The 26,114-nt window shown below is 39.4% G+C and overlaps 2 protein-coding genes across 2 annotated transcripts; one reads left to right on the top strand and one right to left on the bottom strand.

The window, feature by feature from the left end:
* Positions 1 to 177: 177 nt before the first annotated feature.
* pibf1 (progesterone immunomodulatory binding factor 1) lies at positions 178 to 18,851 on the bottom strand. Its single transcript, XM_074675023.1, has 18 exons — positions 18,123 to 18,851; positions 17,938 to 18,038; positions 17,457 to 17,655; positions 17,232 to 17,351; positions 15,591 to 15,724; positions 15,261 to 15,369; positions 15,032 to 15,151; positions 14,881 to 14,942; positions 14,661 to 14,786; positions 14,310 to 14,408; positions 8,593 to 8,758; positions 8,085 to 8,235; positions 7,738 to 7,828; positions 6,414 to 6,516; positions 3,060 to 3,190; positions 1,770 to 1,854; positions 624 to 803; positions 178 to 377 (listed from the first exon to the last, which is right to left on the bottom strand). Exons 1-18 carry the CDS (start codon positions 18,387 to 18,389, stop codon positions 324 to 326), a joined length of 2,298 nt encoding a protein of 765 aa, XP_074531124.1. The 5' UTR covers positions 18,390 to 18,851; the 3' UTR covers positions 178 to 323.
* A 175-nt stretch (positions 18,852 to 19,026) lies between these two features.
* Positions 19,027 to 26,009, top strand: dis3 (DIS3 exosome endoribonuclease and 3'-5' exoribonuclease). The gene is made up of 21 exons (XM_074675022.1): positions 19,027 to 19,493; positions 20,024 to 20,181; positions 20,363 to 20,559; positions 20,713 to 20,786; positions 20,887 to 21,054; positions 21,259 to 21,423; positions 21,624 to 21,737; positions 21,839 to 21,976; positions 22,084 to 22,230; positions 22,324 to 22,440; positions 22,547 to 22,648; positions 23,374 to 23,438; positions 23,555 to 23,639; positions 23,767 to 23,894; positions 23,977 to 24,063; positions 24,174 to 24,330; positions 24,522 to 24,736; positions 24,856 to 25,024; positions 25,143 to 25,301; positions 25,387 to 25,509; positions 25,771 to 26,009. The coding sequence occupies exons 1-21, from the start codon at positions 19,275 to 19,277 to the stop codon at positions 25,837 to 25,839; spliced, it is 2,856 nt and encodes a 951-aa protein (XP_074531123.1). The 5' UTR covers positions 19,027 to 19,274; the 3' UTR covers positions 25,840 to 26,009.
* Positions 26,010 to 26,114: the final 105 nt, after the last annotated feature.

Here is a 26,114-nt window from a genome sequence, read left to right as displayed (position 1 = left end):
CAGACCTAATAAAAGAGACCACTGCCAAGAAAGTGGAATTTTTGGGCAGTCAGTTTGCGAGGAATGTGTACCCAGTGGAAGGTAATACCTCTGTTTTTAGACCAGCACACAGGGAACTTATCCCCTCTGAACAACAAGCAACCATGGATATGAACAACATAACACTCGGACACTGGAAAGAGTTTCATTTTGAAGTATATTTTAAAAACTTAAATTAAAAAAAGAAATTAAAGGGGAATTCAAATAAACCAAAAAATGAACAAAAATTGCTGAAGCCCTGAGTGACAATAAATAGCACTAGTAGTAGTAGTATGAATATCTCCTCATTTGGGTTTCTGCTTTGGTTTTTGGTATGAATCAGGAACTGCTTTTTTTGTCTGAAAATGAAAGGGAGAAAGAGAGGAAATAAGATTGATCAGAAAAAGATTAATTTGCATGAGAGCAGAAGCTTTTGTCAGAAATAACTGTCATCTGTTTGACGCCCTCTCTAATGAAGGATAAGCTAAGCAATTAAGTCATTAATCACATTCTGTCAATCAGTTGTGCTCCTTTGTCTGAACCTCTGTCTCAGCAGGTGGAGGTGCTGTGACTCATTTGAGGGTGTTTCCACGTCAGACACTTACAAACACAGTGGGTTTGGGTTTGCTTGGAGATTCTTCCTCTGTGGTCCTGCTGATACGTTTAAATGGCTGTTTTCCTGCTCCAGCAGTTCTGGTACTGATTTGATCTGCTTCCAAGAGGTTCAGAGCGTCCCCTTGTCTGGACTTCATGCTGATCAGGACTTGTTTCATCACCGCTAACTCCTGCAGAATAACACAGTTCAGGAAAACAGAAATGTGAAAACAAATGTAGAAAAATAAACATGGATCCCAAACAAATAGCTATTTAAAAAGTCTTTTAATGATGTGCTTTAAAAAATGTATTCTGCTGCTCTCTGATAATGTTTGTCTTGAACCACAGGTCTGCACAGCTGAGATCTCCAGGTCCATCTATGGGACAACTTGCTATAAGCTCAACAAGCCTGAGGGTCTGAAGGGTGGCAGTGGGGCAGAGGGGAGTACTTGGGGCCATTTCACGGTTCTATTTATCACCCCTGAGGACATGAGCCCTGGCATGTCGCACACATGCACGAGCACACACACGTACTCAAAAACGCACATGCACCCTGGTGGCATCCCAAACAGCCAGGCTGAGGAACAGCTGTCTATGACAGGGCACATACCTCATACAGCAAACGGCTGGCTGAGGGGGGGGGACACAGTCCTGTGTGCACGAGCATACGAGCACACAAGCACACAAGCACACACAACCTGTAGAAGCAACACCTTTCTATAGCATGTCTGTTTTGTTTTTCTAAAACTATGGCAACATTATCAGCCAATGTCATATTCAGATAACCAACCGAGAAGTCATCATCATCTAGTCTGATAATCTAAGAGTTGTTTACTACTCTTCTAGCAAAGTAACCAAATGTTAAAAAGGTTCCAAGTTACTTTGCTAGAAGAGTAAGACATGAGACGAATTAGACAATGTTTTCTCGGACCTAAGAATATTAAAGTTATATTTTTTTTCTAATATTCTGTACCCAAAAAAGAATTAAAATAGTAAAATTTGCAGGCAAACCAATCATTTCTATTGTTACTTCTATTTGGCCTGAGTTTGTTTGTCTGACAGTATGACAATGAACATTTATAACAACTTCATTAAACTAAAGGGTGAGCATGTACCATACAAGACAAAAAAGTGACCACTGAGAAGCAAACGTGTACCTCTCGATGGTTCAGAAGTCGCTCCAAATCAGCAGCCATGTTATTTTTCACCTGCAGAAGGGCGGTCCGCTCTTTCCTCAGAGAACTGGAGTTGAGATAAATAAAAAAGAACATGAATTCATTATTATTCTTTTAGTAGAAGTTTTTTAAAGTAAAAGTTGCGACACGAGTTGCTGTTAAAAACCTCTGATTAACGGTTAATGCGATTCTTTAAGGTGGGATTGTGCAGGTGTGTACTATGAAGATTTTAGACAAGGTGTTTTTATTTTGCTTTGGGTGGATCTAATCAGGAACATGGCATTAAAGCAGAAGGTGTGGTTTCCTTTGTAATTTGAATGTTGCTTGATTAGTATGACTATAATTAAGAATGGTTTCAAAAAATAAAATGCCTCACCATAAATCTTATTAGGAGATCAGATGAAGTCTGGTTAACTGACAGATTTACAAGCACAAAGGGTTTGAATTTTTGGTTTCTAAAGTATCAAAGGAAAGATGATAAATTAAACACGAGTTTCTTTAATGTAAAAAACAATCAAATGTCTTATTTACAACTACGAGTTAGTTTTGCTTTTATCTTGTAGAGATCTTTTTTCCTGAGGCTGTGAAGCACACAAGAAAGGACTTGTAACATGGTTCTTTAAGCAAATCATCTTGCAAATCTTAAGGCAACAGCTTGGTAGCACTGCTACGGTCTGAGATCTGCCTTTTCTGAAACACTGCTCCAAGAGGATTTGGTCTGACTGAATTTCAAGTCTCACAACATAAAAAGTAAAGGAAAGCACACTTAATGTAATGTATAAACACTAAATACTATATACTTGAGAATCTCCCATGAGCGCTGTCCAACCAGACAGAAATGTATAAGCGCTTGTCAGATGAGGAAGTTGAAGAAGATTAAAAGCACTTCTATAGGTGTTTTTTCCACCCCCCGCTTGCCCCAGGTCAGTGTGCAGTGTTACAGAGCTGCAGCAAGAGAAAACCTGCAGTCTGCCAGTTTGCATATTCCTCAGGTTAAACAAAAAAAGGCAGATGGGGGTTAGGTCAGTAAGCTGTGTGCGCTGATATAAAAACTAACTTACTTAGCATGGACTCATAGACATTTGAAAGTTTAAACTAAAAAGTGCCACACAGAGGTTATAGAGCAGGGACATCCGAAGTGGATGGAGCTACAGCCTGCTGCCATGATGAGTGAATAGAAAAATCGAAACCAATTATGTGGAGAAATTGTATTTCCTCACTTCCTCTCTGCACTGAGAAGTGTGTGATCTTGCTGTAAACGTGAACCAGTACCTGATATTGTCCTCAAGTGAGGTGACGCGCTCCTTCAGGGTGTTGATCTGCGCGTCTCTTTGTCTCACCGTCTCTATCAGGTAGCTGTAGGGCTGCTGCGTCTGCTGTAACAGCTGGTTGGCTGCTAATAACTGAGGAAAGCATAGACAGGTGAAATCTGAAGCATCTATAAGGACATTAACTTCACCGACAACACCACAGGGTTAAACAGGGTCACTTTACATTCTGCAGCTCACCTGAAACTGACATATACATTTCTTTAATGATGGGTTTTGTGAATGTAGTGCCCCATGTGATGAAACAGCAGGACTTCATCGTCTGTCATCATGCCGCCCTCATGACTGTGACTCAAGTTAAAGGTGATGTTTAGAGTAAACTGACTGTGCTGCTAATGTTGAAAGTGTAAAAATCATTTTGTGAATTGAAGCTGAACAAATTATTTTGTCTAGATTTAATTATTGTTTTATCATTGCTAAATCTTTGCTATGAATTTTACTAGTTTACCGTATTTTTTTTTTTATCATCTTAACATTATCATTCTTAACTTAATTTCTGTTTTTCACTGTTACTACCATTAAACTAACTTTCTTTCTTTATCTACCTTATTCTATCTGTTGTTTTTAATCTTTCTTACCCTTTCTATTTCCTTGCTGTTCTTACTTCTTTTTACCTGTGGTTCTCAGGGACTCACTCTGTTAATGGGTTCTTGTACTACCTGGGTTATCCTCTTGGTTTCTGTGTATTTGCTGTACATGTATAGGTTGTAATCCTTGATCAAGTTTTACCATCTCACTGTTTGTTTACTGACTTTTATTTTATCTTTTTCCGTTTTAGAACTTCTGCTTTTATAGGTGCTTCTGCAATAAGTTATCATAATCATTAGTTTATTGTCATAAAAAATATTGATCATTTGAAAAACATCTTCTGTCTGGGTTGTTAGACGTTGATGCTAATGAAGGACAAAAGTTTTCTCAGCCTCACAATTTTTTTTTTATTACACAACTTGAAGACGTCCAAATAAACAAACAAAAGAAAAATGAGGATGGAAAGTGAAGGCGTGATTTTAAGATTTTTTTTCTTCTTAGCTACAGTGGTTTGTCACTTTATTCTCAAGTATTTTTAAGTAATTTTATGCTAATTCACAGGATCCTTTCATAGAGACCATTAGGGTTAATCATGTGTGTTCCTGTGCAATAAAGCCTAAATACTTATAGATTAAAAAGAAAAATCAGGCTTAGGTGGGCACTAAAAACACAAGTATGTCCAGACCATAGACTGTTTAATATTTATAAAGTTCATTGTTAATGGTGGTCATACTGGAAATGCTGACGTCATGCTAGCTTTGAGTTTGGATGAGGCAAAGAGGCAAGGCTTTAGCCCAGGTGTGGCCAACCAGTCAGAGACCAAGAGCCACAAATTACCGTGGTACTACGGAGAGCCATATCACACACATGATCTTACAAACACACTTCCTCTCACACATAAACAAAAGGACATAAAACGAAAATCAATACATTTCCAATTTTCAAAGCGAGGTTTAATGTGTTTGTGTGTTTAAATTCCTACTAGAGAAGAGAAACTGAAACTTCAGTATCAATCTGTACACTCAAATAATGATCAATACTGATCCCAACATTGGCATCAGTATATCAATATTTTAGATTGATCGGCACTCCACTACTCATAACTACATATATTTTTTTATGAATTGATCAAAGAGGCACAGACCAAAAGACAAAGAGCCGCATTTGGCTTGCAGGCCGCAGGTTGGCCACCCCTGCTTTAGCCCATTTGCGGACAGCTAGAAGTTTGTTTTTAGAAAGCATTTTGAAAAAACATTTGTTGCGCTGTATAAATAAATATCAGTTCATTGATTCATTTAAAAAACTGAATTTTGGTTTAAATGAATGAATAGCTCTAAGTTTGTATTTTTAAAAAACTTTAGCCCCTCCCTCACATGGTGCTAATATTTTCTGTCTTGAAATCAATTTTTAAACTAAAGTATCGAAGCCAAAGTGAAGATTTACTTATGATGATATAGGACAGAGAAAAAAAACTCTCTCAACCTTAATCTTGCTTTTTCATGGAAGTCAATTTGTAGTGTTTTTTAATGATCCGTTAAATGTCCTCTACCTTAAACAAGATTACTCAGTACCAATTTTAATCTGGGCAACAATAGATAAAAGTCAGGGTGTTACACATTAAGCCAATTTTACAGCCAGCCCGTTGTGAGTCGAACTAGATGGGTGGTGGACGCACACAATGCTGAGTTAGTCAGGACATGTGTGTGGGTGGTTAAATGGTTAACACCCTTTCTGATGAATAAAGTCAAATATTTCACCTTGTCCTTTCATACTTAGTGAATAATGAGGTATTCCAGACCAGTGCCAGTCAGTCACAGCTGACAGTTGAATAGCTGGCTTATTTAGTCTCAGATCTGCACAGCCTCTCTACTCCGGCTTGCGCAATCTCCCCTCTCATTGAAAATATAACAAGGAGTAGAGAAAAAGGGAACAAATTGGCTGTAAGAGCTGTCAATTATGTTGTTTCAAACCTTACTGGATAAATTTGAGCATCAGAACACGAGTAGTAGACATGTGACTTCCCATACACAGTCACGCATAGTCAAAATACAAGCACACACCCAGAAAAATTAAAGCCTTAGCTTTGCACACACATGTACAAGGCAAGCCAATCACAACAAAAGCCTCAATGACTGGAGTGGTGAGTTGTTGAGAGAGTAAAGAGTAAAGCCGTCATGGTTTTTTGGCACTGTTTCCCACTGTGTCAACAAGAATGACAGGTACTACAGACTCAAATGTAAAGCTTCCCTCGTGTAAAGGCTGCAGAGGCTCCACTATAAAAACCAGTCATTTCCAAAACATGCTCCAGAGATACATGATCCAGAGTTAATAAAGGATCATTTTAATATGTGGGGAGCAACCTCAAAAGCAGCTGAATGCCTTTTCTTGTTCTTTGATGTTGGCCTGTCTTTGTGCATGAGTGTCGTGCGATGGTGTGAGAAGGTACAGTAAATGGGGGGTGATGAGAGAGGAGCCACCGACTTTGGTTCAGAGATAATGACTCTTATGTCACCACAGAGAGGCTGAAATAAATCATTACTGCTTTAATAGAAGCTGTGTGAAAACCATAATCTGAGTTCCTGTGGGAGATTTGCGATGGTGTGAAAACAAGCGTGTTACGGGCACTGACATGCAGCTCTTTTGTTCAAAACTTCTTTTAAACATCAAATTCGGCTTTAACCCTTCACTGATGGTCCTCTGATATATGCACACCTGGATGCTGTTTAGAAGTTGTGTGAGAGTATGAGTGTGCGTGTGTGTGTGTGTTAACCTCTTCAGATATTTGTCCGGTCTGTGACTTGTGCATGTCCAGCTCTCTCCTCAGCGACGTGTTCAGCCTCTCGAGCTGCAGCACTCTGCGGGCCAGGTGAACGCTGCACAACAAATAAAAACAAAGTTTTTCAAACACCAAATCAGGGCAACATAAACAAGTTTACACTGATATGTACTGCCACTGTCTGTTTATCCTCTGTTTTTGGTTGAACAACCAAAAACAGAGGATGAATATGTTTGTTTTTCTTATTCTGTGCATGTAAGAGTATTAAGTGCATGAGTTTTTGAAAAGAAAGCACAAAAAAGAAGCTAGAGCCAGATAATCGTTGGGACTTCTGAAGCAAATCAGGACTGAACATGTGCTTTAAAGCATGACTGATTTTGTGACACTTATGTTTGGGGTTGTGACAGGAGGTGTGGTTGAATCACTTAAGTAAACACTCTCCAGGCAGTTGCTCAGTCAGAAATACAAAAAAACTGCAACCGGTTTAGATTTTTCATGCAAAATTAAGGAAATTTGTGTTAAGAGTAGATTACTTCTTTGTTTTAACAATGCTTCTTGGCAATAAATCTTGTGGAGCCACTTTTGTAAGGAACATGGATTTGGGATAAGCAGCAGAGCTGAGTATGAGAGTTTGCCAAATCTTCTCTGCCAATGCCAAACAACTTGTTTACACCTGGCAGTCAGCAAAGAGTTACACAATATTTGGATTGGATTATGTTTGTCTCCAATGATATCCTCATGTAAGGGAGGCAATTTAAATCTGCTGAGGAAAAGAGGGAGAAGTCCTCTTCCTCGAGTGTGATGAGATAAGACGGAGTTTTTTATTGGATGATGGGACTGAATCTTATCTTATCTCGATGCTGGGTCTCTCTAAATAGTACAAACAAAAGAGTACAGTCTAGACCGGCTCTTTAAACATTGATTGACTGATTAAATGTCGAGATTTGAAGGGATTTTTTCATACAGCATCAGAAATAATAACGGACTCCAAAGCTTTTGATACAAAAACAAGACTACGGTTTAAACTAAGGCAAACCTGTGAACACTAAGTTACATGTTTTGGATGCTCATTTTACTATTTGCTCTTACATTTGTTTGTTGCTGCTTGTCTGTCTGCTTGTTGTATCATGTGCCTCATTTCCCAAAAGTCTAACCAGGGACAAGTATGGGCAGAAGTCTTGTATACACTGCATTGGTTCCACTTTGTTTTGATTTAACATGCAGACATGCACTGTCCCTGTCATACAAACTGATAAAGAAAATACTTCAGCATATCTAAATATTGGTCAAAAAATGTGAAGTGTATAATGAACCGTACCTTTGTTTCAGTCTTCTTTTGGCAGTTGTGGGAACATTCGCTCCATAGCCGTATGAGAACAAAACTCTCTCTGCTTCATCTTCGTTCTCAACTAATGAGACATAAAAAATGGTGGTTTATCTCACTGATAACTGGAATAAAAAACAACTGAGCTACAATGTATTTCAATTTAAGATATTCAATTTCCCCTTGCATGAATGTTTAAATCCATTTCACTTATCCAATTCTACAAGAAATTTAGAGGAACAAGCAATTATTTGTTTGTGCTTGTATTATTATTACTTCCCCTCACTGTTTTCTTTCTCCCCCCTGTAATGGGTGTCAGAGAGCTAACGCTCCGTCCTTACTCTCAGCAGCCTGCATGGTGACTTGGTCCAGCTCTTGCTCGAGCTTTTCATAGGTCTCAAGCCGAGCTGCCTGCTCTGCATTCTGAGCTTGCAGCTCTGCCGCTCGCTTCTCTGATGACGTCTGCAGCCTGTAAAACTCCTGGGTCAGGAGCTGAGGGAAAAATGGCAGAGGAGAGAAACAATAAACACACAAATAAAGTAAACATGAAAAATGTCTGTTTATTTTTCACACAACAGCTTTTTTTTTAATTTCATATTACACATGTTAAAAATACCATATGTATATTATAATCTCATCAATATCACACTGTGCAAGTCCACTATATGGCAATTAATTCTAAGATTTAGAGCCGATAAGATACCATCAATATCCAGGAAGATGTGTTTTCATGTAAACTCTCTTGAGGATTTGATTTGGAGGACACAAATAGCACAGCACTTTATTTATCTCTTGGCTTAAAAATAGTGTGAAGGGTTTTCTTAAAGATAAAACTGTGTTTTAGGATACCTCCAGTTTCTTCTGCTGTTTCTCGTTCTCCACTTGACACAGAGCCAGGGCTTTAGCCGTCTCATCCTTGACCAACTGAGCACGCTCGGCTTCGAATGAATGCAGCTTGGCCTGGTTGGACAGCTCTGCCACTCGGCCGTCAGTACCAAGCTGGAGCTGTCGGAACCTGCATGTACAGACACACACACACAAATCTCACTAATTCGGTGTAAAAGAGTGAGATAAAGTGTCTTTTGGTGTTATGTAGGACAAGCCTGGATAATGAAGCACCTCACACACTCCGCTCCTGGCCCCTGGTTGAGTTCAGGCATGTCTGGTGGTTTCAAACCAATGTTGCATTGTCTTCTCTTTTTTATGGTTACAATTAAGTTTGTAGATGATTTGCATGTTGAGAGTAAGTGTTCAGTGGCACAGCCTGGCAACAATTTTATTACACTAAGTCACCAAACAGGAAAGCCAAGTGTTCAATCATTTTGTTACAGAAAGAAGTTTCTCAATGACGCTCGCAGCACTGTTTGGTCTTGTTTGAACTTTCATAATTTGAGTTGGCACCTCGAGCGGAAAGGTGTTTCTGGTTAGGGTTAAATAATTAAGTATGAGACAAAGACAGGACGATATTATTCAACAGTTTCTGTTTTCACATGACACAATTCTGGATTAAGTAACAGCCATCATACTTCATTAGACTGCAGGAAAAAAAATTAAGTCAAAGAAACATGAATCATTTTACATCAATGATAAAACCCACTCTCTATGGGAGAGTATCAAACTTTTTCCTATTTTTCAATCCTTTACTGGTTTTATAAGTTACTAGAACTTATATAAGATATTTTAAATTGTAACCGAGATTTGAGAATTGGTTGTGAACAACTTCGTAGTCGAAAATGTAAATCACCGAAGTGATAAAAATGTTTTATTTGCAGCAACAAGTCTGAAACTACTTTGTTAGAGTCAAAAGGTAGTAATTTCGAAACTTTCAAATGTCACCAGCATATGATCATTATCTTTTCTGTGTATCAGACCACTGTAATTAATTAATCAAGGACTCATTTAAACTTGTTGTATTTCCTGAAAAGATCAAAAAAAAAAAAAAAAAATTAAATGCTGAATAATTACAGAGGGACATTTTTTAAACCCTGTGCGCCTTCACAGGCTGCTATAAATTACCTACACCCACACACACACTCATAGTGTATTAAACCATGCGGGATGGTTGGATAATATTAATAACTCGATTACAGCTGACCTGATGGGATTTCATCATCCATAGAGCACAGGCCTGAGCTGGGTGCTCAGACAGACATGTACACATGGTGGAAATTTTACGCCTTCTCTTATCGATGGCAGCTGCAATCTAGTTGAGACCAACCAAAGTTAATTTTAAAAAAATGTCTGCAGAAGAGTGTGACCAGCTTTAGCTTTTATCTGTTCTTTCAAAATCCAGGTTTAATTTTGCGATTTCGAGCAGCTGACTCAGCAATTTTGTTAAAGAAAAGTTTTTTTTGGTACGAAGTGGGAAATGGAAAACCCCCCTCCACAATTTCTCTATGTTTTTAGACAGATTGATGACCATAACTGGCTTTCTGGTTCTGAGATTCAAGCTGGTACTCTTTGGTACAATCATCTGACGCCATTTCAAGCTTGTCCGCCTCATTCTTTAAACCAAAAATAGGGGCATGCGTGGGGTTAGGGGTTAAGGGCTTGTGGCGAGCATCTGTCGTTTCTGGCTTGCGATGCGACATAGAGAGGGAATGTGATCGCAGCAGAGAGAGTGAGTGCAAGGGAGAGTGAAGACTGTGTGTGTGTGTGTGTGTGTGTGTGTGTGTCTATGGAAAGAGCAACAGCTGGTGGTTTGGATCTAGAGAAATGACCGGCATGTCGTAGTAACCCAGGACAGGGACACTGCTATGTCTGCTGCTGTTTGTGCGTACATGTGAGTCTGTTGCAAACACAACATGAAAAAGTTTGAGTAAAAACTCAAAAGTACTAAAAATAAATGCAGAAATGACATATTTTTGTAAAATACTCCTTTGATTTCCCTATTTCTATAATATGAAATGAATGTGCATGTATCTCATATGGTACAAAGAAAGAGGATAAGTGCTCACAATACTTCTGTTGTAATGTCAGCAGAAGCTATTAAACTTCCTTGAGGCCATTATCCAGAAATCCTTTTTCAAGGCTATGCTGAGAGGACAGTGTGGCCTTGAGCAGAGAACTGCACTTGCAACATTAACACAAATTACTGAAAGCTAAAACGGTACAAAACTAAACAGGACTAAAGGGTTCAAAATAGCAAAAGGGAGGAAGGAAAAAGCTAGAACATTTATTCAAGTCATAAAATAAATTACGCATTCATTCTGCTTTTTAACTATGAAAAGCCAGTGGAATGATGATGTTTGTCTTTCTTTACCCCCACAGAACACCGATATCATACTTTGATCTCGCCCAAACTCAGCTTGTTAGACTTAAATGGGAAGAATGGGAACAGTCAACTTACTGTCATTCACACTGACTGTGTATGTCTAATAACATATCTGTTTCTCCTTCCACAGAACAAAAATGATGCCAAAACAGCTCCACGATCAGCAGTGGCATCCTGAGCCCTGGCATCGATGTGCTGCCTCTTCCACTAACCAAGGCTCATCTGACGATGTATCATGTGTCAGACACTCAGTCAGTGAAAGATCATAACTACTACTATCTTGAACTGTTTCCTCTCTGGCAATCTGGTGCCCTGCAACTCAGGAGCCACATTTATCAATAGAGCTGTCAATCATGACATTTCAACCCCTTAAATCAATGAATGATTGAAAAATGAACATTGGAATCTAAATCTGCATTATGACTAATGACTTGATGTGTATTTTAACTTTAAATTTTAAGAGGCGGGCCTTATGAGCTATACTGCAGCTATTCACAAAGGTGAGCTCAAAATATTTTGGCTTCACTTCAGGGGGGGCTATAGGGTCATCTGTTTCATTACACAGTCTACAGACTGTATAGATTATCCACAGTGTTCCTCAGGATTCCCCGAACCTGAAACTATTTTATTCATTAGTCGGGCAGAGAGGGCAGTGACACCAGCTGGTGCAGGCCTTCAGTGAACTCTGACTTCCATGTGATCCTCCTGACCCCTCGGTCGCAGCAAAGCATTCATGTGATCTTTAGTACGAAACAGACCACAGCCACCAAAGCTCCCGCCACTCCCTGGACACAAGCTGATGAGAGGCTGCTGCTCACACATCAGCAGCAGAGCGAGAACAAGCTTACAGCTTCAAGAGAGAAACTGAGAAAGTCAAGTAAGGAAACAAAGGAAGAACAGAAATGCCTGTCTTAATCATCACAGCACATGACGCCGCCAAGCTCACACACAACAAGGTAACACATTCCTGATTGGCCCACAGAGGGAAAGAAATGAATTTGAAATATGATGTGATTAACCCTGACATAAAAAAAACTGTACCAACTGGCCCCAGACTGACAGTTTGACAGTTGCCCTCAGGTGAAGTTCCTACACTCTTCCTAATATGCAACCTTTTAACAACGCAACCAGGGAGTAACCCTCATTTAAACGCTGTGGTTCGTGTTTAACTCCTTAAAGGCAACTGGATGATGTTAGCTTCAATGCTACATTATGCCAGGAGCTGAGTATTACACAAGACCTAGAAATATCTATAAAATGTTTAGTTTTTTACATGCAAGCTACGGTTTAGTGCACAGAAGTCATTATCTAGAAGGAGCAAATTTCTTCATGGCTTAGGCATGATAGGAACTTGTAGTACGTTTAAAATTGTACATACTGTATGGATTGAGTTATCTGAAGAGATCTGACAGCAACAGGTGAATGGATTGTCAGTTAAAACCAGACTTTCACATAGAAACCACATAAGAACCAGGGTTTCTTAAAAAAATATGTACATGAAAAAGATTTCATTATACCAAAAAGGCTGTCCACTATAAGTTAGAAAAAACACAACAACCCAAAGTTAAAAGGGAAGTTTGGTTTGACGTTAGGTCTTCAGGTGTCCCTTTTTCTCCCCCTGTCCCCAAACTTTTCATTTCAAACTGTGTGACCCCAACAACCTTTTCCCCTTCAAATACATCTGAAAGAGGTAGTATTGTCTTATATTCCAGTTCCAGTTAGAAATGAAAAGCATGCACCCCTCATGACACAAGTCAGAAGTTACCCACTGTGCCAAGGTGCCAGGAGGAAGTGCGATGCAGAGACAAGGTGATTAGAGCAACGAGCAAAAAGTAGGACAAGTTAACTAACAACAGAGGTGGAGTCACAATACCTTTTCTGAGAAAAAGCAGTACAGCAAGGACATTAAAAAATTGTCACACAGCCAGGAAATATGGTGCCATGGAGGCGACTGTCTGAAGATGACGAGTGCATGAAGATCGTTTTAACATGGGCGTGTTTATGAAACTGATTAAAGGTATAGCATCACAAGACCTCTAATCCATCTGATAATACTGCAGGTTATCTTACTGTAATATTTTGGCATTTAAATAGCAAAACTAGGGTACTTCCCTCATAAGTGTAAAAGCGGCAAAATTATTTTAAAACATTGAGAGCATCATTTTAACTAAAAGGTTTTAAAACATCAGCTTACCTCCTTGTAGGGCTGAGCGATTATGGTAAAACTAAGAATCCCGATTATTTTAAGTGATATTGAAATCACGATTAATATACACAATTATTCATTTATTCAAAAACTTTAGTACTGATTTAAACACAACTTTAAAGAACCAGCAAGTGGCACAGTATTATTGATACACACAAGTCACACACACTCGTTGTGGCTGCACATGAAACACAGAAGAGCTATGAAGCACAGGAACTTGCATACATCTACACTGTGTGGCATATTAATTGTTTTTCTTCGATTATATTGTTTTTATGATTTTCAGATGGCAAAATTGAAATCCCGATTAAAATCCGATTAATTGTCCAGCCCTACCTCCTTGTATTTATTGTGTCCATTGCACTGATATTTTTAAATAAATATGTTTTCTTTCTGAAATCAGGATTTGGTCTTCAAATACAGGTTCAGGGGTTGGCTTTTTAGGCCAAAAAATGTATATTTGATAGTTACTGCTAATCATTTACTGATTATTTGGATAGTCCAATATATAATCTATTCTATCGAGCAAAGTTTGCAGGAAACCTGATCTTTGTTGTTTTTTTTTTGCATTGTTGTTGTTTTATTCTTTTGTCAAAATTGCTCCCAGAAATCTTTGTTTTTAAAAAATGCTGAGCCAAACAGAGTTGCACCTATTTTAACAGCAACCAGCCTTTACGCCTTCTCACATTTTTTTGTTATTATGAATGCTTTTGTTGTTGTTGGTGTTGTTGTTATTTAACAGGAAAATATGAACCGCTTTTAGATGTTCTACAACCACTGCTTGGCGATTAAATTATATTACAACCAGGGTCTAGTAAAAAAAAAAGAAAATATCATTAATGCAATATTAGCCTTTGGAATATTCAGCTTTTGTTATTAAATGATAATTCCAATGTTTTGAAATTTACAACTCATCCTTTTTTTGCATTCATTTATTGAGGTCAATACGGTAAATTGATATCACATAACCTCAGCCATTTTCACTGACACATTGAGCTGCACCGATTAGTTTTTGGCCTTGAAAGTGAAAGCAGACAGGACAGATGGAATAGCAGGACCAAATGCCCCTCTCTGTTACCAACTTACTGTTCCAGCAGTTGATCATATCTTGACTGAGTGTCTCTCTCAGTGGCGATGGCTCTGTCTTTCTCCAGCACCGCGTTGTCTCTGGCCTCACGCAGGTTCCTGGTCCACCACACACATACACACACCAACAAAGAAAATATAGACATATACATGCAATGTGTTTTGTTGAACTGAATTTAGAAAAAAAGAGTATGAATTTCTGTTTTCAGATCAAAAAAACTAATCTAAAAATGGGTTTTAGGATTAGAAACTGATTTGGTTTGTGAGTTCATCTATGTTTTGAAAAACTTTATTTTTTTCTCCTAAAGTTCTAAAGAGCTCTTTCAACAAAAATAAAAAAAATGCTGGTACCGGTTCTCCCTCTCGTACATCTCCTTGGAAGTTCTCTGCAGGTTGTCTATCTCCTGACTTGTTTTCAGCCTGATGTTCTCCAGCTCATCTCTTAGCTTGGTCTCATATTCAGACTTATAATGATCTCTGTTGTGGAGAAAAGATACAGAAAAAGAAGATGAACAAAAACAATCTATCATCATGATGTCAAAATTAAAGAGGCATAAAAACAGAATCTGACCTGGATGCCACATATTTTTCATAGGCATCTTCCCTTGCTTTCTTAGTGTCTTCTAGTTGAGTCTGCAAGACAAACAAGAAATACAAGAACATTGGATGAATCCTTTTTAACAGAAGATGTGTTTTCTGTTTTTATGGTTTTTCTTAAGAACCTGCAGCCTCTCCAGGCGGTCCTCTTCATGTGCACATCGGACACTCAGCTCCATGTTCTGTCTGTGCAAGTACTCCTTGTCCTTCTGAAGGAGAGTCACTGACTGCTGCAATGTTGCCACCTGGTGGATAAGAGGACAAAAACAGATCACGATATATACAATACAGACCATTCAAAGTGACTTTAGGAAGTTTGAAACAGAACAAACAGTGAGTGTATGTTTGAAGCACCTCTTTACTGAGTGTGTTCCTCTCTGTGGTCAGTGCAGCATGTGACAACTCCACGGTCTCAAATCTTCTCTTTAGCTCTTTCAGCTCTGCTTCAAAGTTGTCACGCTCCCTTTGAGCCAGAGAGAAAATATTTTAATATCAGGTGAATTCAGCAAGGTTAAAATTAGAATAAAATAATTACAAAAATACAGATACAGCAATTATTTCCATGTTCTGGCCAACTCAATATAAAAAACAACAATTTAAGATTGTTTAAGTTATTGCATTAGATTTCAAACGGTGTATCCTCCTCATCTGTCACACTGATAAAAACAGATGTTACACACACACCGTTTCACACTTGGGTAGTTGTCTCTGCGGTAGTCTCCTTCTTGGATCAGCTGTTTGGTGTCGGCCAGTTCAAGGGTGAGTCTCTGGCTTCTTAGCTCTAACTCAGTGCGCAGCCGTCGCTCCTCCTCGTAGCTCTGAAGATACAAAAAACGACAGAGTAACATGACCCTACAGTTGTTGTTAAAACGTGTATCTCAGGTAGACTCAACTACCTCAGTTCATCTGACAGGAAACAGTCTCCTTAAAGCCAATTTTTTTGCTCTTATTGGTTTGTGTGGGTTTATTCATCCTTCATGTTATCTTGCATGGTCTTTTTCTTAGCTTTATCATGTGATAGTGTTCTCAAACATGCTTTTGTTACTTGGTCACTGGGGTTTGTCACGTTTGCACCTGGCCCCTTTGTTTCAATGATTCTATATAAAAAATGTAAGATTAATGTGAATGATGTGTAAAAACTGGCATATGTGCAGGATTTCCTAAACAAGCCAAATTCTCACAGACACAAACTCGGAATAGAAAAGCTCCAGTAGCATCTTGCACACTGACGCCTTGACAGCACAGAAGTTAAATCTTGCAGTAAATGTCAGCTCAGAGACATTTTCTTGCTGGATAAATATGAATGACTATGAATGTAAACAAAAAACTGCAGCGCGGGAAGTGCCATTTGACCTATTTTCTGATTTAAAAAACGGTGTTTATGCTACGTTCTTGTAGCGTCACGTGTCATGTTTATCAAGAATAAAATCCCCCAAGCCATTGCAACCTGAGATGACTTCACCTGGATTTTACCTTTATGTTTCAAGTGAGTCATCATTATCTCATCAACTTGTCATTTATGCCCACAAGCCACTGCTGGTAGGTTAACAGAGTTTTTTTCATTGCACTCCTTTCATTCTAAACCCTGCAGGGAGAAAACATCAGCTTCTCAATGGCAAAGTAATTAACAGAACAGCAAAAAACCACAACATGTATGAGATGTAGAGGTGGCAAAGGAATCCAGTACTTAAACAAATACCGACCAAATTCTGTTTGTACTATCAAGTACGATTCATGTAAAATCAAACGGTATCATGTTTTGGTACCTAAAAGCATCCTTGAGGGAGTGGATGAGTGGGTAATTTTCCATGCTCGACATGAACACAGCATTGCAAGCTGATATATTAAAAAATAAATATGTTATACTGAAAAGAGGATTTCATTATTGAACAAATTAATATTTATGACTTATATTATTGATTATATTATATTATATATTTAATATATTATATATCTATCAAAAATTGGTACCATTGAGTACCGATACCAATTGCTAGGTACTAGGCAATTGTAGGCATTGGTACCATATCAATTCAATATGTGAGAGGTACCCATCCTTAATAAGATGACTGATTACTGGCATACCACTTTCTCAATACACACGCACTCATGATTCTTGATATCTATGCTCTTGAAGTACATAACTCAGACTCTAAAAATTTGAGCGTTTACTAAGAAAAAATCTAAATTCTGAGATTATTAATAAAGATAATCTACTGTGACTCGTTGATGTTTGCAGGGATTAAGGAACAGCCTTTATGAAAAAAAAAAACCACAAAAAAGTAGTAAAAAAGCGTCATAAAAGTGTGTGTAAGTGTGTTGTACCTCAAACAAAGCCTTCATCTGTGCTCTATGTGTATCCAGCTCGTCATTCAAATTGCCTCTCTTCACACTGAGTTCAGCCAGCTGAATCCGCAGAGGAGTCACCACCTCATAGAAACGCAACTAAACACACAGGGGAAGGAAAAAAGAATGTTTGTCATTCACGGCATCATAACACATTTCTCCATCAAATGTACAGTGCTGTAGAGATTACACCCCAGCACTTACAGCGACATATTCCTGGATGGAGATTTTATCATCAGGGAGGTCACGGAGCTCCTGGTATTTTTCCTGGGTGATGTCCAGTTCTCTGAGGGACCTTCGCAGTTCTCCAGCTCTCTCGCACAGCTGTCTGTTTGTCTCCTCCAGCTGCTGCTGCCTGAGAAGGATGGCCTCCATCTCTTGCTTACGCAGAGCCTGCTGCTTCCTGCAGTGGTGTCAACATTCAGTCAGAGTAGTTGTTGTTTTACATTAACATCTTAATGACAGGATAGATACATTGACAGATTACGGTACGTCAACAAAATGCTCATAATTTTCCGAAGATCTGCTTTAATATCTTATTGTATTTTGGGTTCCTTTTATAGGTTAATATATGTATTTATTTCACAACAATGTAAAACACGTATTATTACATGTGCAACTTCATAAATTACGTACACGACCGAGCAATAACACTTAAATGTAATAAAAATTCTAAATTTCTCACCTGTTCTCCTCTTGTGCCAGTTTCAGCTGGCTGTCCAGTCTCAAACCCAGCACTTGCTTCTGATGTAAAGCATCATTCAGCCTCTCCTCCAGCTCTTCAATCTGTTATATAAAAACACATCACAGATTATTCTTGCAAAATTTATTTCCACAGGCGAAGATTCTCTCATCTCTCTCCCCTCCTACCTTTGACATATGATCGGCTTTCATGTTGTCTATGATCAGGTTTTTCTGGGAAAGCTCGATTTTCAGCAGCTGGACGTTGTGCAGCAGCTCCTTCCTTTCGATCAGCTGTCGAGTCACTTTCTGGGAGCCGTCCCGCTGCTCGTCAGATGAGGAGACATCCTCGGTGGTGGGCACGGTGGTCTCCAGGCTGATGTCCTCAGACTCCAGGTCCAGGGAGCTGGAGACGTTGGCTGCTGTCGGCTTCATGTGCTGCCTCTTGGGAGGCATTTTCTGAAGTCTTATTCTCTTTTAAGCTGGCTGAAGTAACCTTAACAGGGCCAGTGGCCAGTTAAACACGCAAAGTTTACGTTGATCAAATTTAATTTGAGATTTTTAGCAAAGAGCTAACAGAAAATGTAACATTTAAACATAAATTTCCAGCCAAGAGAAGTGACAGGACCACAGTTGAGCTAGCGATAACACTGTTTACAAATGGCTGACCATATACTCCTTCTAAAAGCGATAACCTTGGACGTATGCGGCAGCGTTTACAAAATATCCCGCAGCAAGGAAGACTTCATGTTCATACGTTTTCCTTTTCAAGGGTCCCGCTTCCAGCAGCCTGCTAACCGCCAACGGTTCGGTTGTGATGTTGCTGAGGGACCATACTCAAGTGACTACAGCGCCCCCTGTTGTATTTAATGTGTAAAGCGATAAGAGACCGCGTGCTTTCCATTAGGTACAATGCGCTGCTCATGCAGTACCTCTTCCACATCACAAGGGGTGCTGTTCAATAAATCGCTCAATTTTGACCCAGCCTATCAGTTCGTCCTCTGCGTTCCTCTGCTTTGTTTTCATTTAGCACGCATTGGATGGCCAACAAAAACTAATCACTGAGTTTTTTTGTTTTACCTGCACGAATACGCCATTTTTAAAATAAAATACACATTAACGTAATATGTTTATTTACCTTTTTATAAAAATTTAGACAAAGTTACCTGTTTCAACCAAACGTCGAAGCGAAGGCACATTTTTTAACTCTGGAAAGGTTTTTGTGGGCCCATACAGTCGTCAACGCCACTCTGTGGTAAACACATGGAGAGCTAATAGCCCTCCAGGCTAAGAGTGTGTTAAAACATTTTATTTTGACCGTTCAAAGACTTTATCTGAAGCATGCTGAAGTCCAAAACCTTCGTTAAGAAGACCCGGTCCGGTGGGGTGTTGAAGATAGTGCGGGAGCATTATCTGAGAGATGATATCTGGTGCGGGAGCGAAGTCTGCACCGAATGCAAACAGGAGTCCACGGTGCTTCAGAAAGATGCGTGTATAGAGAGCAACCTGTGCTCTTATCCTCATTATCTTGTCCCTGACACGAATGTCGTGCTACATCAGGTACACATATTTTACGAATCATAAAATCTAGCTATGGGTCAACAAAATGTGTGTTTCCTTTAGGAAACGGGGAGATTTTATCAATGAATGAAATTTTACCGGTTTTGATATTGTTGTTCACAACTGTATAGTCTGCTCTCAGGTTCAGTATTTTCACGATGATTTAGAATGTTCACCAATTTCACATGAGGTTGAGATGCGTTTATAGATTCTTTTGATGTGGACTTTCTTAATTTCCTCGCATGGGTTGGATGGTTGTTTCGCAGCATGGTGACACAGATTAAGACACACAAAAGGATAAAATTATCAAATAAATTAGTTCCAGATTTGTGGTCAGAAGAACTTAAAATGTACAAAACCAGCAAAATAAAAAGACAAAAATCTTTGACTACTCGAGGTGCCAAAACTAGCTCAAACCAAAAGTCACTTGCAGTAGCTTTAAGCATAAGATTTGCAATCAGGATAAATGAGACCTGTCACTCTGAATCTTTTCACCTCTAAGTTTCTTTTTCTTAATTTTTGTCCTGCAGATTGACGTGCTAGAAGACCCTGTGATTCGTAATGTGATCATCCTTCAGACTGTGATGCAGGAGGTTCGCCACCGCAGTGCACCAGTCTATAAACGCCTGAAGGACATTATTCATGAGAAAGAGAAGCATTTCTACACTTTCACCAATGAGCACCACAGGTACTGACACACCACTGACTTTACTGCAACCTGACACCAACTTAATTAGTAAGAGATAAAAAAAAAGCAGTGGTTAGTGTTCTTGAAGTTACTACTATAATACTGTGTATAACTCGAAAGTTAACCCTCCTTATAGTAGTTTTTGGTTTCACATTCATCCTACTGATATCTTTTCTTCCAGGGAGACATTTGTCGAACGTGAACCAGGGGAGAGTGCAAATGATCGTAATGATCGTGCAATACGTGTGGCAACAGCTTGGTACAGCCAACATCTGAAGACGTCAGAGCCTGATGCTCAGGGACTTAAGGTGGTTCTCCTCACTAATGACATCGGCAACAAGCAGAAGGGAGAAGAGAGTGGCCTGCTGGTGTTCAAATGTAAATCATGGTTTTCAAGTTCCTCCTTGATAAACAGGCTTTCTTTGATGAAACCACTTTCCATTTTACTCCAAATAAGAGTTCAGGAACCCTTTCAAGTGGTACCGTATATACAACAATTTGTAACAAGGGTTAATTTTATTTATGATCTAGGTGAAGAATACATCAAGAGTCTGATAGCAAATCCTGAACTGGTTGATCGCCTGGCTTTGTCCAATGATGACAAGGTAAACTGTCTTATGATATATTCCCCAAAGACAAAAAGTTACTTTCTGTTAAGTTATCATGACTCTCCTCTGATTGATGCATTTTTCTCCCGTCCCACAGAATGATATCACAAGTAGTAAGGTGTTATTCCCCGAGCATTTTCCGCTGTCCAGGATCCAAGCAGGAATTAAGAGCGGCTCCTTCCTCCAGGGCACCTTCAGGGCCAGCAGGGACAACTATTTGGAGGCCACAGTCTTTGTCCAGGGAGAAGGGGAAGACAGCACAGAGGTGTGTGCAAAAACAGTATATGGGATCTCAAAAATTATCTACCCACCTAACTATAATAATTATTTGGATATGTGAGACCTCACGTGGAGTTTGTCAGGAACATTGGTTAATGGATTTGAACTTTATAGTTACAGAAAAATGTAGCATTACATTTAGTGCACTGATATATTTAATGCTCTGTACTGTCCTTTGTCTTGCTCTCAGGTTCTCCTTCAAGGTCTTCAGAACCTCAACAGAGCAGTTCACCAGGATGTTGTAGCTGTGCAGCTTTTGCCACGTAATCAGTGGGTAGCACCGTCCTCAGTCGTGCTGCAAGATGAAGGCACAGCAAAGGACGATGAGGCTGAAGATGAAGAGGAGGAAAAGGTTGTACGTTTGAATTATTTTGGTTTCGTATTTGCTTTAAATTAGAAGTGTTTTCCCCCTGTTAGTAGGAGTAAAAGTCACCAGGTCTGATAATGAATCTGGATGCTGGGTTGCCCAAAAAAAAGTTGCTGTTTTTCAAAATGTATTGAAAAAAGATACTGCTGTATCATCTTAATGAGCTCTGCTGTTCTTATATTGTGTAGCTGAAATTATCAGCAGCTGAGGCAGCCAGAAAGCCCACAGGCAAAGTTGTTGGAATCATCAAACGCGGTTGGAGGCCATTCTGTGGCATGCTCAATTTGTCCCAGATTAAGGAGGTAAATTCAGTTCCTTTATCAAAGTCCTGAAAGTTAAAGTGGTTTTTCCAAACTACCGCACTTTCTTGTCTCTTTATTTGTTCTCTTCTTTTTTTTCATAGTCAACCCGTCATCTCTTCACCCCAGCAGACCGTCGTATCCCTCGCATTCGCATCGAAACACGGCAGGCAGCCACATTGGCAGGCCAAAGAATCATGGTGGCCATCGACGGCTGGCCCAAACACTCCAGATATCCAAATGTGAGCTAAACATGTTGCAGAAGGACACCATAGGTGTCTTACTTTGAGCATTTACATCACCGTTTGGTTAAGCATGATAGGACAAATGAGTATCTCCTCTTTGTTAGGGCCACTTTGTGCGCAGTCTGGGAAGTGCAGGGGACAAGGACACAGAGCAGGAGGTTCTACTTTTAGAGCATGACGTTCCCCACCAGGCCTTCTCCCAGGCTGTGCTCAGTTTCCTTCCCAAGATGCCATGGGGCATCACACCAGAGGTAAAAGCAGCTACTCTGGAGAAACACTGAGAACTTTACCGACATGAAGCTTGAGTGATTGAGTGTGTTAACTAATTTGGCTTTGTGGTGAAGGACATGGTGAGGAGAGAGGACCTGAGGCATCTGACGGTTTGCAGTGTGGACCCTCCTGGCTGCACAGACATTGATGATGCTCTTCACTGTAGAGAGCTGGACAATGGAAACCTTGAGGTACAGAAATTGTTTTAATACACTATAAAGTAAGATAATTATTTATGTGGTAAAATACAGTTATTATTTGTTTCTAACTTTAACTGCATGTTTTTACATGACTCAGGTGGGCGTTCACATTGCTGATGTTAGCCACTTCATCAGACCTGGCAATGCTTTGGACAAAGAGGCTGCAAATCGAGGCACTACTGTCTACCTGTGTGGCAAAGTAAGAAAGAATATACACAAATATAATTCTTTCAAGATGATTTCTATGAGATCCTCCCAAGTTTTCTAATAATACATTTTTTAAAAAGTGTTGACACTTAAAGTGAGTGTAGATCCAATTAAAGCTTCCGTAGAGGGTTTCGTTTCCAGATCTTACCTTTAATTCCACTCTGACATAAAAAAATGAAATTTAAGCAATTGTTTGTCTAATTTGAATAAAAATGTCTTATTCAGCATATCATGAGCCCCATTTCTAGGACAAGTTCATAAAAATGTCTTATCTTAAGGTATTAAATGACAAAAATGATGCCAGAATTGCTCAAAAATCTGCCAAGGGTTAAAAATCATTGCTTTTTAATTTTTATTTCCCAATATGCTGAAGTTTTTCATTCTTAACAAGCAATTCAGGCATAATTTTTGTCTTCTAATACCTTGAGAGAAAACATTTTTCTTGGCTTGTCAGGTGAATGTGGCTCATATTAAGTCTTGCGAGACAATTTAGGCCTAAATAAAACCAACGCTTGCTTAGAATTCCTTTTTTCCAGTGGGTTCTGTTTAAGGCAATGAACAGGTATCCAAATGTAATTATGAGTTCAGTATTGCCTCCTGAAGGCCTAGATATCTTTGGGATGCATAAAAATTATTCAGACTGGATAAGAAAGATTTTGGCACCAAAAACAAGACTGAAGCATCTTAAATGTCTCATTTTATTTCGTTTTTCATCAGAGGATAGATATGGTCCCTGAACTGCTCAGCTCCAATCTTTGCTCTCTGCGCTCCAATGTTGAAAGGTGAGAAGTTGTGAACATACTCGCTCTTGCACTGACACAATATTCATTAATACCAATGCTCTTTATTCTCTCTTATTTGCTTGTCCCTGATTAGTGTTTTTCTTTGCATTCACCAGGCTGGCTTTCTCATGTATTTGGGAGATGAACCACCAAGCTGAAATCATCAAGACACGGTTCACAAAAAGTGCCATAAACTCAAAGGTATTTTACAAACACACAATGCACGATTCTATTAAGCTTTTACTGAGTGAATTGTGAATCAAATGAGAGCAGATTTGACAGATTTTAACTCAGTAATACCTCCCTGCTGCTGTTCCATCTGGTTCAGGCTTCTCTGACCTACGCTGAGGCCCAGATGAGAATTGATGACACCAGCAAGAACGATGACATCACCAAGAGCCTCCGAGGTCTCAACAAACTTGCTAAAATCCTCAAAAGACGGAGGATAGAGAAAGGGTGAGAAATGAGATTATACACAGAAAAAGCTTTTGGTTTGAATGATTTTGTTTTTGTGTATCATGGTATGGTTGTCTTTCAGGGCATTGACACTATCATCCTTGGAGGTTCGTTTTCACATCGACAGTGAAACCCATGATCCCATCGACCTCCAGACTAAAGAACTCATGTAAGTGACTTCAAAAAGTAGAATTCAGAAACAGAAGCTCGTTTGATGTCCTGGAGAGTCAAGCCATGTTTTGATGTGATGCCAATGAATCCTTCTCTTGGTTCTCTCAGGGAGACAAACTCCATGGTAGAGGAGTTCATGTTGCTAGCAAACATTTCAGTTGCCCAGAAGATCTATGATGAGTTTTCAGACTGTGCTATGCTGAGGAAACATCCAGCCCCTCCTCCGTCAAACTACGACATCCTGCTCAAGGCTGCAAAATCCAAGGTGATGATGTGGAAACAGATGGTCATATTTCAGAATAGGTTTGCAAGTTGTATGCTTGGTTCTTGAGCTGATTGGAATTAGTACATTGTTCAGAATGAGTAATATTATTTATTGAACAAGACTGGCGATTACTTTGTGTAGCTACACTATCCTTGATATGTGTTTTAATGAGTCAACCCTTGTGATAACAGGAAGTTGAGATCCACACAGACTCAGCAAAGGCACTTGCCGACTCCCTTGACGTGGCCAAAGTGGACGGCTTCCCCTACTTCAACACTTTGCTGCGCATTCTAGCCACTCGCTGCATGATGCAGGCTGTCTACTTTTGTTCAGGCATGGATAACGATTTCCACCACTACGGTCTTGCTTCGCCCATTTACACACACTTCACATCCCCTATCAGAAGGTATGAAAACAGATTTTAGAAATGAATTTGGACACACTTCTTCTGTTATTTATATTCTGTCTTTTGTTCCATTGACCTACAGCTCTACCTTCTCCATGTACACATGCTGTCACCCACAGGTATGCAGATATAATCGTACACCGCCTACTGGCAGTGGCCATCGGAGCAGACAGCACCTACCCAGATCTGATGGACAAACACAAACAGTCAGCCCTCGCCAACAACCTTAACTACAGACACAAGATGGCTCAGTATGCACAGAGGGCGTCTGTGGCCTTCCACACTCAGGTAAACACTGGTTTAATTTTTTAAAACTTCCTGGACCAGAATTTTATCCATTTAGGCTTGAAATTACAGAATGACACAGATTCCACATTATGCTTTCAATACCGTGCTCTCTCTCTAGTTGTTCTTCAAGAGCAGAGGCATACTGAACGAAGAGGGCTTTGTTCTGTTCGTGAGGAAGAATGCAATCATTGTTCTCATCCCAAAGTTTGGTCTGGAGGGAACAGTCTTCTTTGACAGCAAAGACAAGGCTGCCCCAAACCTTGTGTTTGATGAAGAGGTATTCACATAAGTTATTTGTTTGTTTTCCCTCTATAAAACCATGTGAAGGCTGTGCTTAAATGATATCTCTTCTGTGTGTTTAGGGCCCCACTCTTATGGTAGAGCAGCACACCTTCCACATATTTGACAAAGTGAAGGTCACCATCAGCCTGGACGCCTCTAACATCCAACACCAGAAGATCCGCATGGCTCTGCTTGACCCTGTGGTAAGGACTGACTGGTGCTACATTATCACAGCAACATCAACATCACTAATATTATTATTATTATTGTTATATTTGTGGGCACCTTTACAGCAACACGTCACATCAGACATTCTGTCAATGGAGATTTCTCTGCATTTTGTGTTTCAGCTTGCATCATTAAGTTTTTTTCATAGGGTCAACATGTTGTTTCCACTTCATCACTTCCTGAAAATAATCTTTTAATAGAAAACATTTTACTTGAGTGATTTTTCTTCAATGCAGATCCCTGGTGTTAGTGTTCCACCCCCAGAAGTTGAACCTCAGGCCAAGAAACCAAAACTGGACCGCTGACAGACAGAACAGGAAACGACTGAGTATTTTCTCCAAACCTTCTGGTCTTCCTCATTGTGTATAAGAATATTAACGTGCTACTATCTGACATATTTTATACATCCTAGAATAACTGATGGTTCATGTTTAAGAGGAGTTGCAAGTCATAATTGCAGTCTGTCATGTAAGTGTTGATAAAAATTCCATCATTAAAATGTTTTTAACTATTTTGTCTGATTTTTGACCCTTTACTAATCTTACACTGCAAAAACACAAATACTTACGCATTAAAAGCT

The sequence above is a fragment of the Halichoeres trimaculatus genome, unplaced genomic scaffold (genome assembly GCF_033239565.1).
Source record: "Halichoeres trimaculatus isolate MK-OKI-2021-1 unplaced genomic scaffold, fHalTri1.1 fHalTri1_scaffold_8, whole genome shotgun sequence".
NCBI classification, from domain to species: Eukaryota; Metazoa; Chordata; class Actinopteri; order Labriformes; family Labridae; genus Halichoeres; species Halichoeres trimaculatus.
The sequence above is the reverse complement of the archived record's forward strand: the minus strand, read 5'-3'. Positions and strand labels throughout refer to the sequence as shown.

Coding starts and splice junctions, on each gene's coding strand:
- pibf1 (XM_074675023.1), bottom strand. CDS start 18,389: ATGCCTCCCAAGAGGCAGCACATGAAGCCGACAGCAGCCAACGTCTCC. Junction 14,943..15,031: donor ACCGCCTGGAGAGGCTGCAG/GTTCTTAAGAAA, acceptor TTTGTCTTGCAG/ACTCAACTAGAAGACACTAA. Junction 1,855..3,059: donor TCACTTGAGGACAATATCAG/GTACTGGTTCAC, acceptor TCTCAACTCCAG/TTCTCTGAGGAAAGAGCGGA.
- dis3 (XM_074675022.1), top strand. CDS start 19,275: ATGCTGAAGTCCAAAACCTTCGTTAAGAAGACCCGGTCCGGTGGGGTG. Junction 21,424..21,623: donor ATGAAGAGGAGGAAAAGGTT/GTACGTTTGAAT, acceptor TATATTGTGTAG/CTGAAATTATCAGCAGCTGA. Junction 24,064..24,173: donor CTCCAGACTAAAGAACTCAT/GTAAGTGACTTC, acceptor TGGTTCTCTCAG/GGAGACAAACTCCATGGTAG.